The 18356-nt window shown below is 35.7% G+C and overlaps 1 protein-coding gene across 1 annotated transcript in view; it reads left to right on the top strand.

Moving 5' to 3' along the window:
* TTBK2 (tau tubulin kinase 2) overlaps window positions 1-18122 on the top strand; it is a 52182-nt gene extending 34060 nt beyond the window's left edge. The window contains exons 13-14 of the mRNA XM_062494923.1: window positions 15390-16657; window positions 17654-18122. Coding sequence (XP_062350907.1) covers window positions 15390-16657; window positions 17654-18122 — 1737 coding nt within the window. The remainder of the gene's footprint in view (window positions 1-15389; window positions 16658-17653) is intronic.
* The last annotated feature ends 234 nt before the right edge of the window (window positions 18123-18356 follow it).

The following is an 18356-nucleotide window of genomic DNA, read 5'->3' as shown; positions in this document are numbered from 1 at the left end:
GAATTCACTTTGTTTCTTCCTGTTCCTTCGGAAATTTCTAATAGTCCTTATACAAACAACTTGTTGTTGCCTTTTACTAAGTGTTGATGCTTTTCACTTCTAAAATACTTTTGCAACTCCTACTTTACTCCTGTATTTTCCACTAAGATTGTTCTATTTCATATTCTTGTTTTTCACTTTTTCTGAAGAATCCTGAGTTGCATGGTTTTTGAACATTTTTTTCTCCTGTCACTGTTTCTAAAATTTTATTGCCTTTACTTAAGGAGTAAGTAAGATTAATGGTTAGGTGATTTGGAATCACCTCATGGTTTTATTTCTCTACTTTTTAAAGTAGATATTGTGGCATCTATGGTCTAAAGGTCAATTCTTTCAAGCTCCCTTGAGCCAAGAAACCAGGCTATATTTTTTCTTCATGTATTACCATATTTTGTGAAAGTTCCTGCCAGCTCATTAGAAAAAGAAACTTGTCACCAACAACTCATTTATTATAAGGTGTAGAATATTCTTTATAGTGAAAATGAACTACTCAGTGCAATTAATTATAGCAACACAGTAAAATTTCCACTACACCTAGGTTCTCGTGGAAAAGGCAAGATCATATCTTTCATATGAGCTTATATTTAGAAATCATATTTTCAGTTATGTAGTTTATAGAAGATTTGTTTTGTATGACAGAAAATACAGGACTGTGTTAAAGAACAGATTTTTGAGATTTATTTTGAAATATTAGTTGCATGAAAAAGTTTTTGATGGATCACAAACCTTTAATGATGAGGAATTATTTTAAATTTTTAAGCTTTTTTTGCTTTCATATTTTAAGGTCAGTTTTAGTAAAACAGACAAGAAAGAGCAGCACTTGGTCCTGTACAAAATACTTATTATCATGTGTTTTTATTTCAAAAGCCATTAAAAGCAGCTTGTAATTTTATATGCAAATGCACTATACAACTGTACACTTTATTTTATGTGGCTCTTTTGGGGGAAATAGCTGTTTTACTTAAAGCAAAAAGTAGAGGTGGTACAAATATATGTACTTATATATATATTATATACTACAGTGTAAATAATGGACAATATCTTTGTTTGAAAAGGAAGAAGCTTCAGAACATGGGAGCAGAAACAGCTGCAAATGAAGTTAATTATTAAAATGCATTGGAAGAAATACTGGCTGAAGTAGAAACTCAAGTGAAATTATATTTTACTTTAGCTTTGCAGGGAGATAAGTGGTATTTGTCATGACCTCAAAAAAGGGGGAAATTAATTTGGTTTATGTTATGCTGGAAAGGCAAGTAGTGTTCTGAGTGCAAGATGAATGGCAGGAAGGAACTGACTATTTCAAAGGTGAATGATGTACAACAGAAAATATCAACTGACCTGTGAATAAAGAAAATGGAAATTATTTGGCCAGTTTAGGAACTGGGAACAGAGCATGTCTCAACAGTGTGTGTACTCCAGCTGTGATGGCAGTTTGTGGTAGTCTTCCATGTAACTTCATTAGGCCTTGAAAGTCACACAGAGTCCAAGAGACTGTTTCAGGGGTTTTCTTTTTATCCTTCATTAATGTATTCCACTTTATAAAGGATACTTAAATATTCCCTGCGATGGGTACTAGAATCTAGTTCTTATAGGTGGGTGTTCTTGTCACTTTACTGGGAGCAACTGTGTGTATATGCCTCTTCTTAGTGTCATTCTCTCTGTTCAAAAGTCTGGTGACCTTAGGGACCTGTTTGGTAGAGTCCTTTCTTCCTCAGAGTACTTACCCTGAAACTGTTTTTTCAATATGATCCTTAATTGTGCGTCAGATGTTCCTGTTCTTTTAGTAATTTTTTCTAGGTAGCACTTTCCTGACAATAAAAATAATAGGCAAAAATCATACTTCACTTTTCTGCTGATTTAATTATATTGCACCAGTTACTAAAGAGCAGGCTAAGATCCAAGAGTGTTAATTTTCGGACTATAAATCAAATGCGTGTTACTAAAAGGGGTTAAAAATAGATATTGAAATTATAGGAGTATAGAAGCTTAATATAATTACTGAAATAGTTCACTTATTTCAAACAGCTTGAAACTCTAGGACATGCCAGCATTCATGATCATCATGCTTATGAATATACCTCCCATATGGGTTTCTACTGACTTGTTTCACTGTCACTTAGAAGAAAGTATGGTTTTGCTTTTTGGTCTTATTCTGATATATTCATTAAATATGCAAACAGTTACTTCAGTGGTGAATGAATAAAATAGTTTTCTTATCATAAGTTAAGTAATTTTTTTTAGTATTTCCTTTTTACTTGATGACTCTTCTTTGTTCTTTATTTCTTTCAGGGCTTTATTGCTCACTGTTTTAGAAAGCAGTAACATGGATGTTTCTGCTTGGGAAACTAATATTTCATACATTCACCCATAATTTTGTTTTCCCCTGAAGGAAAGAAAACTCTGATCTACAGTCCTTCCTTTTATAGATAAATATTCTACCTGAAATTGTGTGTGTATGTGGACTTCCTGTAATTGTTGACAATATCACTTCTCACCTGTTATACAGAGCAGCAGCATTCTATTAAAAATGTAAAGTTGCACCAGTTAAGAATGGAAACTTGAACTCAAAAATAAAAGAGAAAAATGTGTAAGTTATTGGCTTGGGAGTGAGAAAATCTCAGGCATAAAAAAATACAGCAAATTATGCTATCTATTATGAAAAAATGCCTGCAGGTAAGAGAAGTATTTTTCATGTTATCAGTCTTGGTTTTCCAGTTGCAATACAGATTCTGTGTGCTGCCAGAAAAGACCAGTTTGATCTGGCTTAGTTGTAGGCACATGGTCACATATCTGTCGAGTTGCTCAAAGCATGCTAAGGGTATACATGCTGATTTATGGTTTAATAATGGCTGTATGTTGACTTTGGCTGCAGGACAGACAGTGTGTGATTTGCTGTAATATCTCCTGGCATGAAGCTAATTGGTCAGAAGAATTTGGGCTGATCTACACTAATAGTGAATTTATACTGAAGCAGCAGTTTTTGTCATACAGCTCTACTTGTCTTTTCCTATACCTGGTACTAATGGGCTAGAGCTGGACTTTCCATGTTGTGGGCCCACAGCCTCATTAATTTTGTACAAAAATACAAAATTTTGTGTTTGTATTGAATTGCAAAGTACTCCATACAGTGCTTGCACAAGACCTTGCAACATACATTTGTCAAGCAGATATTTTAGTAAATAAGAAATAATGGATTTGAAGTAATAAAACATGTAATAAGTCTTTCCATCTTCATCTTCAGTTTAAGTTAAATAAGAGTTTGCTTTAGTCCCACTTGGCTGACAACAGAAATTCAGGTAGATGTATATATATCTGTGTGTGTGTTATAGAAGAGGGTTTACTGTGTGAATGTATTGATTTTTATTATTTAGAAATACTGCTGAAATGGAAATTTTGTATGTCAAGGTACTATTATGTCTTACCAAAAGCTTGCTCTTAAATTTCTATTTATTTCTGAGTTGTAAGTAATTTAATTTTCATGTACCTTCCATGCTCATTTTTTGATTTTATGAGGCACTGGATATAATCTTTTTTATTTCCAGTTGCAAGTCAGCTGTGCATTGTGGGAACTGAAGCTCTAGTACTGGCATAATTAAAAGATACTTTTTCCTTAGAAAAGGAAATGCTTGCTAGATGCTCTTACTTTCCAAAGGATATTGGTTAGAATTGCAAATGCCATGGTAGGAAACAAAAAGTCACCTTCAATGAAGCATGAAGCTTGCAGAAAATTTCCTTATCTCTGCTCTTCATGGTTTTCTCTAACTGTAATTGGAACAAAGAATTGCAAACTATGTACGGCAATCTCATTTACAGATACTTAAATGTATCACCATCAGATATTTATTCAGTGCTGGAAAAGGTCTTGCGAAAAACCAGTTGATTTTAGCTTTGTCTATCAAGCTATAGGTTTATTAGAATCATCAATAAGCAATTTAAAAATGCACTTTGTCTAAAATTAATAGTTTGGAAGATTTTTTTTTTCCTTACCTCTTATCTAAATGCTTTAATTAATGTAGTTCAAGATGAAGCAATTGTTCCTTAATTCTCCAGGCCACTGTATCTCCTAGTTTGGTCCCATTTTTGGAAATTTCATCAGAATTGTTTAGTATTAACCTTACTGCTTAATCCTTTCAGGTGCAGTTCTTAATGTTTGCTGCTATTGACACAGCTGTAAAACCTCCAATGGGTGTATATGCTATAAATGTAGTAATCTCAGATGCACGGGTATGATGTTGTGCAGATGTGCTAAGTGTTTGAAAGGATCAGGCAATGATCAACTACCCAGCTTCAACTGATGTACACAATGTCCTTGAAAAAGACTGCTCAGTTATTAAATTCTGCCCTAGACTGTTACTGACTACTTAAAAGAGTTGCGATGGTTGCACATAGAGAATCTGATTTTATTTTCCAATCTAAATGATTCTATGATTCTAAGACTGAGTGAATGAAGAGTCCAGCTAGAGAAATGATGAATTAGTCTTGATTTTGAGACTGGATTTTTGAAAATGGTTGATGGGAAATGTGAATATTAGACTTAAGACACCTCTTAAACGATGAACTTTCAGCCTTTTAGGGAGTTGTGAATATGGTGTTTTAGGGAATGGATATAGGCAAGACATAAACAAGAATCATTAAAATATATTCAACCTTATTTTCTTCCCCACCATGTTGTTCTCACAGCTCAACTCATGTCATATGCTGCATTTCTCCACTCCAAGAATTTCAAGTCCCATCCTCCGCACCATGAGCCCTATAGCCTATCTGTCCATCCACTTGGACCCTCTGAGGGAGGCTGGTTTACCAAGGAGTCAGTCAGCTGAGAGCCACTCCTCTTCCTCACGCTCAACTGGCCGTAGGCAGCTTCCTGTCATTCCCTGTGGCAACAAGCTCCCCCCTGTCATTCGCATCTCAAAAGCACAACTTGAGCAGGTGAATAAGCCTTGTCTTCATAGAAGTGACTGCACTGTAGCAGTCATCTGCAAAGTTTAACATTTTCAGTTGCTCTGCCCAGTCTGGTAGTAGGCATATGCTAGTCGTACTGCTATACACAGCATCCTAAAAATGCTGGGAAAGATCAAGTTGGGGAGTAAGAATGGATCTTTTCCAGGAATAGAGTTGGGAATACTCTGTGAGGAAGATATATTGTCCCACTTAGAAGAGGGGAGTATTTAAAGAGCTTTTATTCAGGTTAAGATCTGGATAAGTTTGCATCTCTCTCTGGATGTTCTGGAAGACAGATTCACTTCCTCAGAGATTTACTCCTCAAAAATGATAGGATTATAAAACAGGAAAAGACCTTGCTTTAAAGCAAAGAATAATGGGTTCCTATAATCACAGTACCAGCTGAATTTCAAATTAGGAACACATATTAAGATCTGGACTATCCTAAAAGATTTTAATGTGACAGAAAGGGATCTAGAAACAGTCAGATTGTTTCTTCAAAAATTAGCAAATAATAAATTTTTCCCATGCTTACAGTAAATAAAATAAAGATGGCAATTATCAAGGGTCACAGGTAATGAAAAATGTCACTAGAGAAAGGGGACTTTTTATAGTTTTGTATTTCTGGTTTCATTTCAATATGAAAGAGGAAGGCTTGCAATCATAATTGAGGTTAAGTCTAATTTTTGTATGAGTCACAAAAATATTGAGATCTGCTAAGTAGCATGAGTTTGCATTGTTAGGTAAAGCAGTATGACATAGCATTAATGCACAAGACTAACATATCATCATCATTTTACCATTAATATTTAATTTGGATTATATTTTGTGTTGCCGTTCATTTCCAATGTATTTTTCAGTACAAAAATTTCTATATTATAGATAGTTTTCCTTTTCTTAGTGAAGAATGAGCAGGAGTATTGATATTAAAATTCATCAAGCTTAGTTACTTTCAAAATTCTATAGGATCATTGGTGTCTGGTAACAAGGCAAACTCCTGCCTGTTTCTTAGCTGAAAATAAAAAATAAATAAATCTGTGCTCGATGTATAAAATCAAACAGTAACTTCCCAATGTTCATGATTCTGAACTCGATGGGATACCAAAATACTGTATCTTCATGATGGCTGATGTATTGAGTAAGGGAAGGGACCTAGGAGAAATTAACTCATTAGGAGTTAAGCTTCCATATTTTTCAGCATTGATTTGTATCCTAGGATGCAAAATGACCTTAATTTCTGGTTTGTTTGGTTTCTTTTTTTCGGTCTCTATAGCTACAATTTAAGTTTTTCAATCAGGATCTATTGCAGCTGTGATTAGCAAACTTAGCAAAATGTGCACAATGCTCAGAAAAAGCAAGTTGGCACAGGGGTCCTTCTCTGGCTTTCTTAGTACCCAAGAAATAAATACAGCTGCAATATTAATAAGGACTGCAAAGTGATGTACTTTGTCATATGAAGGCCTGGCATTGTGCCAGGTGCTGCTACTTGGTGGAGTGAACATTAAGCCTCTTCTTTCCTTTTAGCTGGTGAGTGCTTCACTGCTGTGTTACCTTTTGAGCTATGATTTCAAAGTCCTAACTATCTTAAGAATTTCCAGCTTGTCATTTCCTACTGAAAAAAAAGCACAATTGTTTAGTTGATTCCAACAATGAAAGCCTCATGAACTTCATGGCTCACTGAAGAATTAAAAAAACTTTTGCAAGTCCTTCTTTTTCTAACATATTTTAAATAATTTTAATGTCATTTGTGTATCTCTATAAATATTTGGTACTGAATATATTTTCACGTCTTTCCTGCAGTCTGCAATTTGGTTCAGCTTACATAACTAATGAATTGCAGAGGTCAGGGATCTGTACTGTTGAATTTAGTTTAATGTATTAAAAAATAAGGAATGATATGTTTGTTTCTAAAATCAAACAAAGTGACTTTCTAGATTTTTGATGAATGAGGGTTCAGGAACTCTTACCCATCTTCCTGTACTTTGGTATCAGAGGAGGTCATGAAATCTCTGTATATTCTCTGCTTACTAGTGCAGAGGGGCTATAGGATGTAGGTCAGTCTATATTTGCTCAATAGAGGACTCTTGTCTTGCCATACATAAATTATGAAAGGGAATTGGAGTTTTTTGCTTCAGCTCTTAGTTATTCAACTTGCAGCATAAAGAAAAGAGGGTGGCAGCATTACAGCTCCCAAAAACAGATTAATTCTTCTACCTGGGTCTGAAGACTGTGTCTGGAGTGCTATTAGTATCCTTCTCATCTACAGCATGGTCAAATTGTACAGCAAATCCTCTTGAAACCTAACCTTTTTCTTTCTTTCTGTGAATTTCTCAACTAGATGAGTTCTCTGCTCATTAATAGAGGTGCATCAGGTGGTGTGTGATGGTCAGTGGTAAAGATGATGTCAGTGCAGCAACTACTGGCCAGGGCTGTGTGTGAAGATACTGCTTCAGTAGTTGTGGTGTTAAATGTGTAGCTGTATCTTAAGAAAGACTCTAAATCAGTAACTGCAGATTTTTATTTCGCGTTTCTCAGCTCTAATTCTCTAACAGTTTAGTGAATACCACTTCTAGCCACAGTAGCAGCCTAGAATACTTCCAAACTGGCTGCTCTACAATATGATACAACCCTTTAAAAAGGTAGATTCCAGTTTTGTCTGTCATTCAGGTGTATTTTCTTTTTTCCATGTGCTTAATCAGGTATGTGCAAGCAGGCTAATTTAAATGTAATTATTTTATTGTTATTCATTGTGTTAGGGAAGGCTAATCTGTGTATCTTAGGTTAAGCAATTAGAATTAGTTGGCACTTATACAAATATTTTCTGTCTTAAATTTCTCAAATTTCTACCTTACTGGAACATTTAAAAATATTTTGTAATTATATACTTATGTGATTAGTTACAAAATGCTCTGAAATCTTCCCACACAAGAAGCTATGGAAATGCAAGCCATCACTTTCATATTCATATCCAAGATGAGAAATAATACACTGATTTGAGCTGAAAATTTTACCTTAATTTTTCAGCATCTCACTGAAATTCAGGAACCTGTGGAAGAATAAGATAAGACTTCTTGATATGTTCAAGGGTTATTTAGAGAACAAATGCAAATCTCTTATAATTGTTTTTTTATTTTAGATATTTCAGGTTTATCAGCTAGGAGTGCAAATAGTTGTTGTAAATTTTGCTTTTTTGTATTAACTAATTTTAGTAGGTTTCGCTAGTCTGCAATAGCAAGCAAATGAACATTTACTTTGGTTTTGATATTTAACAAACCCTTTTAGTACTACAAATAAACAAACAAAACCCCAAAGTGTTCTTTTGAAATTTGTCAGTGGTGTTAACTTGTCATGTATAGTAGGAAACTAGTTCTCTATAAACTCAGCTAGTTAACACTCTGGTTTATAGTTTAAAATATTGTGAAGGGATACATTAGTCCAAAATCCTCTTCTGAACTTCATTTTCAAGGCATGTCAGGTTATCAAATAGGTGTGTTCTTGAAAGAAAAGAGGGAAAAGCTTTTTTCTGTTTGGTGAGTCTGTTTTTACTGCTGCCATGATTAAAAACGTGGTTTGTCTGTAGAAAAAAGGTTCTAATTTCAGATTTTACAAAATCGTTACACCTCTTGTTACCTATCCTGATGGAAACTATATTGAGTCAGCAGTTAGGTTCTTCCCTGTTTTAATCAAGGCAAAAATTCAAGGAACTAGTCCAGCTTGCAGCTACTAGAACTGTTTCATACACAGTAGATTTGATTTTGTTAAGTACAAAATGTGCAGATCTTGTACCATCTCATTCATGACAGGGTAATTGTTAATGACTGTTAATTTTTTAATAGATTTTATCCTGGTTTACTCACATTCTTTTAAACAACTGGATTTTATATTGATAATGATGTTTCTAGAAGAATTTTCTTCTATGCACTCTTTTTCTAATGCCAACATGTAAAAATTTTTATTTGTTACTTTTATCTTAGTAATCACAGAAAATTGCTTGATACATAGAAATCTAAATGCTGCCTTTTCAGGGCAGTCTTTTGTCTGAAGGAAATTCTTCAGGCATACTTTTTCACATCTGCCTTTGGTGTACAGAAGAACTAAACAGTGCATCATGTTAAATTCTTCCAATGATAACTTTCCAAGCTGTAAATTAAGTAATTAAGAGTTGAGGACAAGCAGTCAGCATGAATGACTTATTTTTTTCTGAATAGTGTGTTGCTGTAGAGAACGTTTCCATTTGTAGTGACAGAACCATTCTTGGCCATTCTGCTTCTGCAGGTTTCTCTACTAGAAGCAGCAGAAAAGTCATGAAGGTCTGGACAAGGAATTAGCTGTGGTAATAGTATCTGCATACATTGATTCAAAAAAACCCAAACATATAAAATATTATAGTTGTTTCACATGTTTGTGGTTTCTGGCGTCAACAGTGCTTTTAAGATTCCCCAAATTTGTAATCACAAGTTGCAGCTATTCTTGTCCATCTTGAAGTTATCATTTTTCTTTTTAATGTTATTCTGTTATCATGCAAATCCTATCCAAAACATGTATGATTTATTATGTTTTTCAAACCTCATAATTTCATCAGCATAAAATAAGTAAAGAAAAGGAAAGCTAAGTGGTCTATGGGATTTCCCATGGAGAGCTGATTAACTCTGGGGTCAACGATTATTTCCATGATGACACTTCATATTATAATAATCTTGAAATAAATAGGTGGTTACAGTTCAGAACATAATGACTAATGATTATTTCTCCTGTAATTAAGTTATAATTGATCTAATTAATATAATTAACATTGTGCCTGTAGATAAGTCTACATAATGTCTATAGTATCATCCATAAGATAATCTTTAATTTAGATGTATTTATTTCTTAAAATATTTGCCTTCTATCATTAAAATTATATATGATTCTAGTGCAACTGTAATTACAGGGAAAAAATTCACACCTCTGAACTGTGCATTAAGTCAAGTTAATGTTTTCTTTGAAAAGAACCATTTCTTTGGCACTGCGAAAAATACTATGATAGTGACCATTTTAATGGCAGTATCACAGGAGTATTATGTGAGTGTTATGAAGTAATAATCTGTAAGCACCTCTGCTTTCCATTTCAGCAGTAAATTTCAACAATGTTCTTCAATTGGTTTATGCATTATATAAAAGTAGTTTCAAATTGAATAAGTAGTTGTATTAATCATGTTACCAAACTAATTAGCCACTTATTAACAGTTAGAGTCATTCTCTAAAAGCAGTCAAAGATACCATTTTTAGAGTATTCAGTATTTGTCCTGTTGGATATTTGAGGATATAGTTTTATGTTAGAACAAAAAAAATATATAATTTTGTCTGGTAAGTGGTCTAGGAATAACTGAAAAGGGAAGATGTTTGAAAAATTCAGAAGTTAAGCCATGGCTAATAAGCCTTGGAGAAAGATTGTACACACAGATCTCTATGTTCTTTATCCTCAAAAGTTACCTATATTAGATAATTTGGAAACATAGTTGTCCATTTATAGCTCTGCATCTTATTCCATCCTCTTCCCATTTCTCATAACCTCCATGTAAATCAATGCCAAAATTAGTGTTATGGAAGAAATAATATATCTGTAGAGCTGTGGAGTTCAATACATGACTCTTTTCAGATAGATATAAAAAAATCTTTATATGTTACTTCTCTTTAGTCTAGGATTAGGGCCTGCCACATGTGAGTTTTTACCAAAAAATGATGGTGTCCTGAGGACCAGCAGTTCCTACAAATGCCTGCAGTTCTTTCAGTACTATATATATATGGGGCTGTTGATAAGGATTCAGTATCTAAATTTGCTATCATCTCTAGTCTTATGTTCCATGACACTGAATTACAGCCATATATTTCTCCTCTTTATCCCCATATTAGTCTTATTGTAAAAACAGCCAATATACTTCAGTAAACAAATATTAAATTATCTTTAGCTTCCCTGCTGTGAGGATCTGGGTTTGGAATGTAAGTGATAGAAAGGATTGCACTCTAGAAAGTCAGTAGGAGTGATAGTAGTAGGTAGGGAGGATTTTGGGAAGTGGGTCTCTTCTGATCAGGAACATGTGAGCTGTCTCCTGAGGCATAAAGCATAGCAGCGGTTTACTTGTGTGAGAATGGCACTGGCAGTAAATTACAGGGCAGTGCATTATATACCCTTGGCACTTTCATACAGCCTGCAGTTCAAATTTATTTGCAGAGGCATAATATTGTGAAAGGAAATAGAAACTAAGTGATGCAAGTAAAGAAAAGCTCATGAAATAAGAGGAAGCTCTTGAACTGGAAAGATTTAGGGAGATTTTTTTGTCTTGCCAATATTGCAGACTTGTTCTAACACTGGCTTTATTCCTGCTGGCTATAGAGCTAACCATAGGTGAAAAAGAAGCAGGGAAAAGAGACGTGTGAGGTTTATTCTCCTGGATACAAAAGCTTCAAGGTTTACTTCAAGGTAAGGAAAGATGTTCTGAAGAGAGTAAACTGCTTAGGTGAAGTGTCTTCAGAATGTCCAGTAATAGAATGATGGTGTATTAATATGAGAAATTCCAAATAATGAAAGGATTAGCAGGAAACAGATCTGCACACCATGTCTCTAAGAGGCTCAAAGTCCCGACAGCCCTTGACATGCAGAAGTATCAGACATCAAGAGTGGAATGAAGAAGTTATTGCTGATATTGTACAATAATTCATATTCACGCCTTTACGTCTTTCAGATGTAGCAGCTTTGCAGACCTATTCCACTACAGTTAGCTGTATATGTACACAGGGGATTCATGCAAGCATATCACTTACTAGTGCAGCCTGTCAAAGATTTAAAAGGAGGAAAGTTTATAAAATATAAAGGCTGTCTGAGAGATATTTATGTTGTTGTTTTGTTCTTTTTCTTTTTTGACATCCCACTCACTGTATTATAAAATTTCTTGAAGAAATGCAGGCTAATTTCTCATCTCAGTTCAGGTGTGAATTTGGGGAAACAGAAAGGAATTAAGAGATTATTTAGGGAAGGCCAAAAAATTCAAGACTACGGTAGCAGTAATTTCTTTCAAATATTTTGGAATGAAAGGAGAACTTTGAATTCATTGTTCTATATATTGTCTCAGTGACTTTTAGTCATCTGTTGTATCACATAATTCCTGTTCAAATATGGGAACTGCAATAATCAGTGTTATAAACTAGTTATCATAGTGAGCTGAAAGGTAGGATTTTAAGTTGTATTCCCCATACTTCTTAGATTAATTGTAATATTTGTTCGTCAGGTTCAGTGTTTTACATAATTGACATGATTAACCATAAAAATCTCATAGATAAGAGTGTATTTAGTGGCAGAAGAAATAAAAATATGAGGATTGTTTATGACTACCCATTTAAATTCTTGCACATGTAGGTGAAATGTCAAGTCCAACAGGGATGTTATCTAGTTCTTGTACTTTGAGAAGACTAATAAGAGGCTTATTGACCATGTGAGTAAACAAATTTTTGTTTGTTAGTGAGTACAAATCAAGAAAGTGATATATGTGTTCACAAAGCCTTTTTTGAAATTATAAATTATTCAGTAGCACTGGGTCTTTATTGATACTTAGTCATCCAGTATCCTTCTCTTTTCTCCAATTGTTTAATGTTTCTTTTTCACAAATAGCTCCTGCCTATTTGATTGTAGGTGGTTCAACAAGCCTAGTCTCATCTTTCTTGAATGTAAGGGTTAAATCTGCTTGGCTAAGATGTACTTGAAAGACTAGAAAATTCTCTCCAGAATTTCAACAGTTCTCTGTTGAAAAACGTAAACTAACTTCATATCAGAGCTGCTTTCTTCTAGCAAAGAATTGACATATGAGAGAGGTGTCACAAGGAAAAGAGTTTTCATGTAAACATATTTGAGCAAAGGAGGATTTAAATGTAGTTGTGGTTCTTCTGGAAATAGATGAAATAGAAAAATACCCTTCTGAAAGCAAATGCCCAAGGTTGTCTCATCTCTGTAAGTTGAGAGGGCACCAGGATCATTCTATTCTAAGGGAAGTCATCCTTCAGGTATGTGGAAGATAACTCTGGTATTTCAATCCTGAGTTATTTGAACTGGCAACTAGAGTAGCTCATCAAGTGAAAAGTTTGAAAAAGGAAGTATCTTGTGCATCCTTACTTTTGAGATGCATCTGCAGCTCTGGAGAACAAGGTATTGAAACAAGCTAAAGACAGACCTCAGTGGACAGCAAACGCCCAAGTGATCTCTCCAAAGTTCGAACCTGCTCTTCCACAGATAATATTGTGTTAAAATTTCCTGAACCCACTTTTACCCAGATTGTAGATCAGAATTTTTAAGCAAGTTGATGATTTTTGTCTGACAGAAATAAGTCATCCAAAATAAGTTCCTCTGTCATATGAAAGGAAGTCCTTCAACATAGGCTACCTGGAGCTGTGTTGTCTTAGGGCAAATTATTATATATGTATGAAAACCTATGGGACAACTGCCCTATTTCCTAGACCTTTTTGTTTTGGTTTGGTTTGCTTTTTTTTTCCACCAGTTTTATCCATTTTTCTTTCTGTGCAGAGTCCTTGCTAAACTGTTTTTTAACACTCAAGATTTAGGCACTAAATTATCAAATCATGGAAAGGTGCTTTTAAAGGCAAATCTGTTTCTTCTATTCTTTCTCTAGCTGATATTCTTGGATTCTCTCAGAAGTCTTTTGAACTAAGAAACCCTTCACTATCTCAAAAGAGAAATAGTGTGTGTTTCAGATGAAAGAACCTGGACTGAGAGTAAGAGGAGATGAGGAGGATTGTTTTGCCAAAACTTAGTAACCTCAGATTTTTGCTCAATGTACCACTTTAATTCAGTAAACATGGAGGACCGTACTGCCCAAACTTGAAAACAAATTATAAAGGAGACAAAAAGTAGAATCTTACTGTAGGTCTCTGTGGGGTTTTTTGTTTCTGTTTGTTTGATTGTTTTTTTTGTTTTGTTTGTTTGTGTGGGGTTTTTTGGTTTTGTTTTTGTTTTGGCTTGGTTTTTTGTTTTGTTTTGGTTTCTACTGCTAGTAGTACCAATGTACTAGCTCTTGCACAAGCCCAGTAAGGTCAGCACTGTATATAATTTCTCTAACAAAATCAAGTAAAATCTGTATTCTAATATAGCAGAATCCTAGCAACACTCTATTAGTTGTCTCTTCTACCAGTAGTGCGTCAGGAGTGTTTTTAACCAAACTCAGACTCTAGTTTCCACTTTCTGTTGAGTACAGATTTTGTCAGATTCATGAAGCTACCAAATAGAAAGAAAACCAGAGCTGAACTCTCTGTCCATGTAGAAAAAGGTGTAAGAGTAGCCCCTTGATTTGTAATTTTTTTTATTTTTATTGTTTACACCAACTTACTTCATCCAGTATATATAAGCCAGAATGTAGGACTCCTCTTCATGCAAGAGTGCATTCCTCTCATGTCCCCAGAGGCAAAACTTGTGTATGTGCTCTCTCTTGTGTATGTGCTCTTTCACCCCCTCAACTCATGATTCTTGCATTTGTGTCTGTATAGTGGCCTGTCTCCAATGAGGAAGGTAAGAAACAACTGCATTTGGGTTTTTTTCCCTACTTGATGGGAACAGGAGGAAGTGGATTTATGTCCTTCAGGTAGGGGAGAGGCATGAATGCAGGTTTCCCATTTCCTGAACATGTACTCTAACAATTAAGGTTTGTGCCAGAGACAGCACTCATCATAAACTGAATGGTTTTTCAAAGGGAATCTGACTTAATGATATATAAGTTTTAAGAGTGCTTTGATCTATTGGATCAGATCTGTTAGGGGATTTAGATATGTAAGTATTTACTTTTTGAATGTCTTAATGGCCTTAGGTAAGGAGATATCCTAACCAGGTTACTTAGTTAAAGTGGTGCATAAGCTTCAGTAGAAAAAGTAATAACTAATATTGGATACTCAGAAAAGTTATTTTTCCAGAGACAAATATATTATGAGTATGGAATTTTCTGAATCTAAATGTCATTGTGTTCTCTGTCTTCTGTATTTATCTATAAGTATTGCTGTGTACTTGCTAAAGATTTTATGTTTATATACAACTTATTCTAAGAGTATTCAAACTAAAGTAAAAAAAAAAAGTCTGCAACAAAATTAAAAAAAATTAGGTTGGTTCTCATTTCCGAGGGGGTTACTTGCTAACTGCAACATTTTTCACTGACATTGTGTTTGGTTTTACCTATTATGTATTTCTGTCTTGGGATGATAGACCATTCTTTTTCTAATTATCTCCATGTATGTTATGAAGTCAGGTATTATTGAACCATTGTGAATCGTAGGAATTTATGATGTATCTTGAAGACATGGAACCAAACCTGCTATTTAAAGGATGTTCCTTCAATAACATGCCTGAGTTTCTCACCTTTTTCTTTAATTTTCCAATGCAGATAACAATACCCAGACCTTCAGTGGCATCCACACAATCTGCTTCAGAGAGCTTTCACTATGGCCACCCACTAGAGAGAAGAGAGCAGGATGGTCAGTCTGTGGAACACACTGTTGAGCTTTCCTCTCCAAAGGAAAATTTGCCAGGCTTGGTTGGGACAGAAGTTACACTTCCTGCTAGTGCCAGCAGACCAGATTTGATACTTAATATTAGCCAGGAGGTGCTTGACAGGGAAGGACTTGTCAAAGAATCTGTTAGTGTCCTGGACTGTGACCAAAAGGACCTACCTGAACACAATGGGATACAGGAAGAGAAAGAACTTGCAAATATCCTTATGGAGGAGGCTGAGGAAGAAGGGCTTCCAGTGATTTCTGAGGGTGCCATTGAAATGCTAAGCAAAGAACAGAATTCTTCTTTGCCAGGAAACTCAAAATCTGCAGAGGAAGAACCTCTAACAAATACGGAAGCAGCTCAAGAATCAAAGTCAAGGCCTGTCTGTTTGATGCCAAATCAAGATGAGGTTCTGAAGTCAATAGCACCTAAAACAGCAGAATTGTCTCCCTCAAGACTTAATAATGCACATGTTAATAGACAGGCAAGCAAAATAACAACCATTCAGGAAAATGGTTTTCATTCTGATAAGGAAGAAGTCCATAGCCAAGACTTGAAATGCCACCAAGTGGCCCTTACTACTATTTTGCAGCAGGAGAATAAAAAAGAGAAAAATGCTCCCAGAAATGGAGAGTTATTCCACTGCATTTCAGAAAATGAGAATTCTTATCGATCTAAGAAGGACTCAGTTAAATCTTCTTTTGTATTCAGACAGAGTCGTATCCCGGTTTTAGCACAAGAGATAGACTCAATGTCAGATTCCTCTTCTGTTTCCGCAAAGGAAAAGCTTCTTCTAAAAAAGGCCCATCAGACAGACTTGGTCAAATTACTTATGGAAAAGAGACAGCTCAAATCTTTCCTTGGTGACCTCTCAAGTGCCTCTGATAAGTCACTGGAGGAAAAAATGGCTGCTGCTCCAGTACCTTTTTCTGAGGATGATGTCTTAGCTTCATTTTCTAGATTGACACTGGATGCTCATTTCAGCAAGCAGAATGAAGATAGCTCTTTATCTCCAAGCAGCCCTCAGTCCAGAAAAAGCAAGATTCCAAGGCCGGTGTCTTGGGCAACCACTGATCAAGTCACCAGTTCAAGTTCAGCTCAGTTCTTTCCTCGGCCACCACCAGGAAAACCGCCTACTAGACCTGGGGTAGAAGCTAGGTAATGCAGAGGAAATAGAAATAGATTTTCAGCTTGAAAATGGATTTGAGCTAGACTGCAGTTACTGTGCAGTATGTAATCCTGTAGAAGTTCCATCCTTTAAGTAATGTTTTAAAAAATGTTGGGCTTCAATTCTCTGAGAAACTTTACATTGTTGGAGAATGAATGAGGAGAAGCTGTTACACAAGAATGAGCCTGGTTCACTGTTAAAACTAATACATCAATAGATGTGTATTCAATATTTTGAAACCTAACTATCTGTAATGAAATCTTTACACATTTTTTTAGAGTTGGGTTATTTTCCCAGAACTGCTGGTTATTTACAAACCCATAGAAATTTTTAGGAGCTGTTGTATTCAGCCCCCTTGAAAATTAATCTGTTCTTACTGTAGACATTGTAAATATTTGGAGATTCCAGCCATCAGCATTGAGTCAATTAGCTATGCTCAGATCATGTCTAAATCAGCCAAGTAATTAAAGGAGGGCAGAGTGGATTTTAGAAGACCTCCCCTTTGCCATGTCTGTATGCAGACAACCACAATCTAGTTTTGTCAGTGTCTGCATTCCCAAGATAAGGATACTTTTGATACAGTAGTGCAAAATCCTTTGAAGGAAGTTGCATTGGGCCTTGTCATCCCTTAAATTGTGTATGGGAGTGTACTGATGGTGTGCAGGAATGGATGTACCCCTCTGAAGCAACGGCAATAAGCACTGCTCTTCAATGCACTTCTTCCAGCACCACCAGGAAATTCCGGTTGTCCTGTAACACTGAGGCTGTTTATGTGAGTGAGTTTATGTAAATATAAATACTGTGTTCAGCTGAACAACACAGAAGCCAAAGACTAGACCAAACACCTCTACCTAATGGGAAAGTTGAGCTCCACATATCTGTTCAGGAATGCAAGCTCCTCCTTAGTTTCTAGTGGTGCTGAGTTTCTGTTTGAATTTTAGTGAATAGGTGGAAATAGAAATAATCTTTCTTCGTTTCTTCTTAAGGTTGCGCAGATACAGAGTCCTAGGCAGTAGCAGCTCGGACTCAGATCTTATCTCTCGTCTGGCTCAAATCCTACAGAATGGATCTCAAAGACCAAGGAGTTCTACCCAGTGTAAGAGTCCTGGATCTCCACATAGTCCAAAAACGCCACCCAAGAGCCCTGTCATCCCCCGCCGCAGTCCCAGTGCCTCCCCTAGGAGCTCTTCTTTACCCCGTACTGCCAGTTCTTCTCCATCCCGGGCTGGGAGATCCCATCATGATCAGAGGAGTTCATCCCCACATTTTGGGAGGAGTAAATCACCTCCTAGCCATTCAGGCTCCTCATCTTCTAGGAGGTCCTGCCAACAAGAGCACTGCTGCAACAAAACAAGCAAGAATGGTCTGAAAGGTTCTGGTAGTTCTTTCCACCATTCCCCAAACACTAAGACTTCCACAGGAAAGAGCAAATCAACTACTAAGCTTAGCAGATAGGAACTGGGCCTTGACAGGTATAAAGTCTCCTAAATCCGATGCATGTTGTGTCTGTGTACTGTGTATTTAAAAAAAATAATCAAAAAAGTATATTAAAAAAAGGTGTTAAATCTGCACATTTTAAAGAAAGTAGCCATTGTAAACTATTCATGAGAAAGCATTCTGTGTAAATAAGTGGCCAGGCTTTGCCTTAGAGCAGGCAGCAAGCAGATCCACAAGATGGGAAGTGGAGGC

Source organism: Cinclus cinclus, chromosome 6, assembly GCF_963662255.1.
Source record: "Cinclus cinclus chromosome 6, bCinCin1.1, whole genome shotgun sequence".
NCBI lineage: Eukaryota > Metazoa > Chordata > Aves > Passeriformes > Cinclidae > Cinclus > Cinclus cinclus.
Note: the sequence above shows the minus strand (reverse complement) of the source record. Positions and strands in the feature narration are given on the sequence as shown.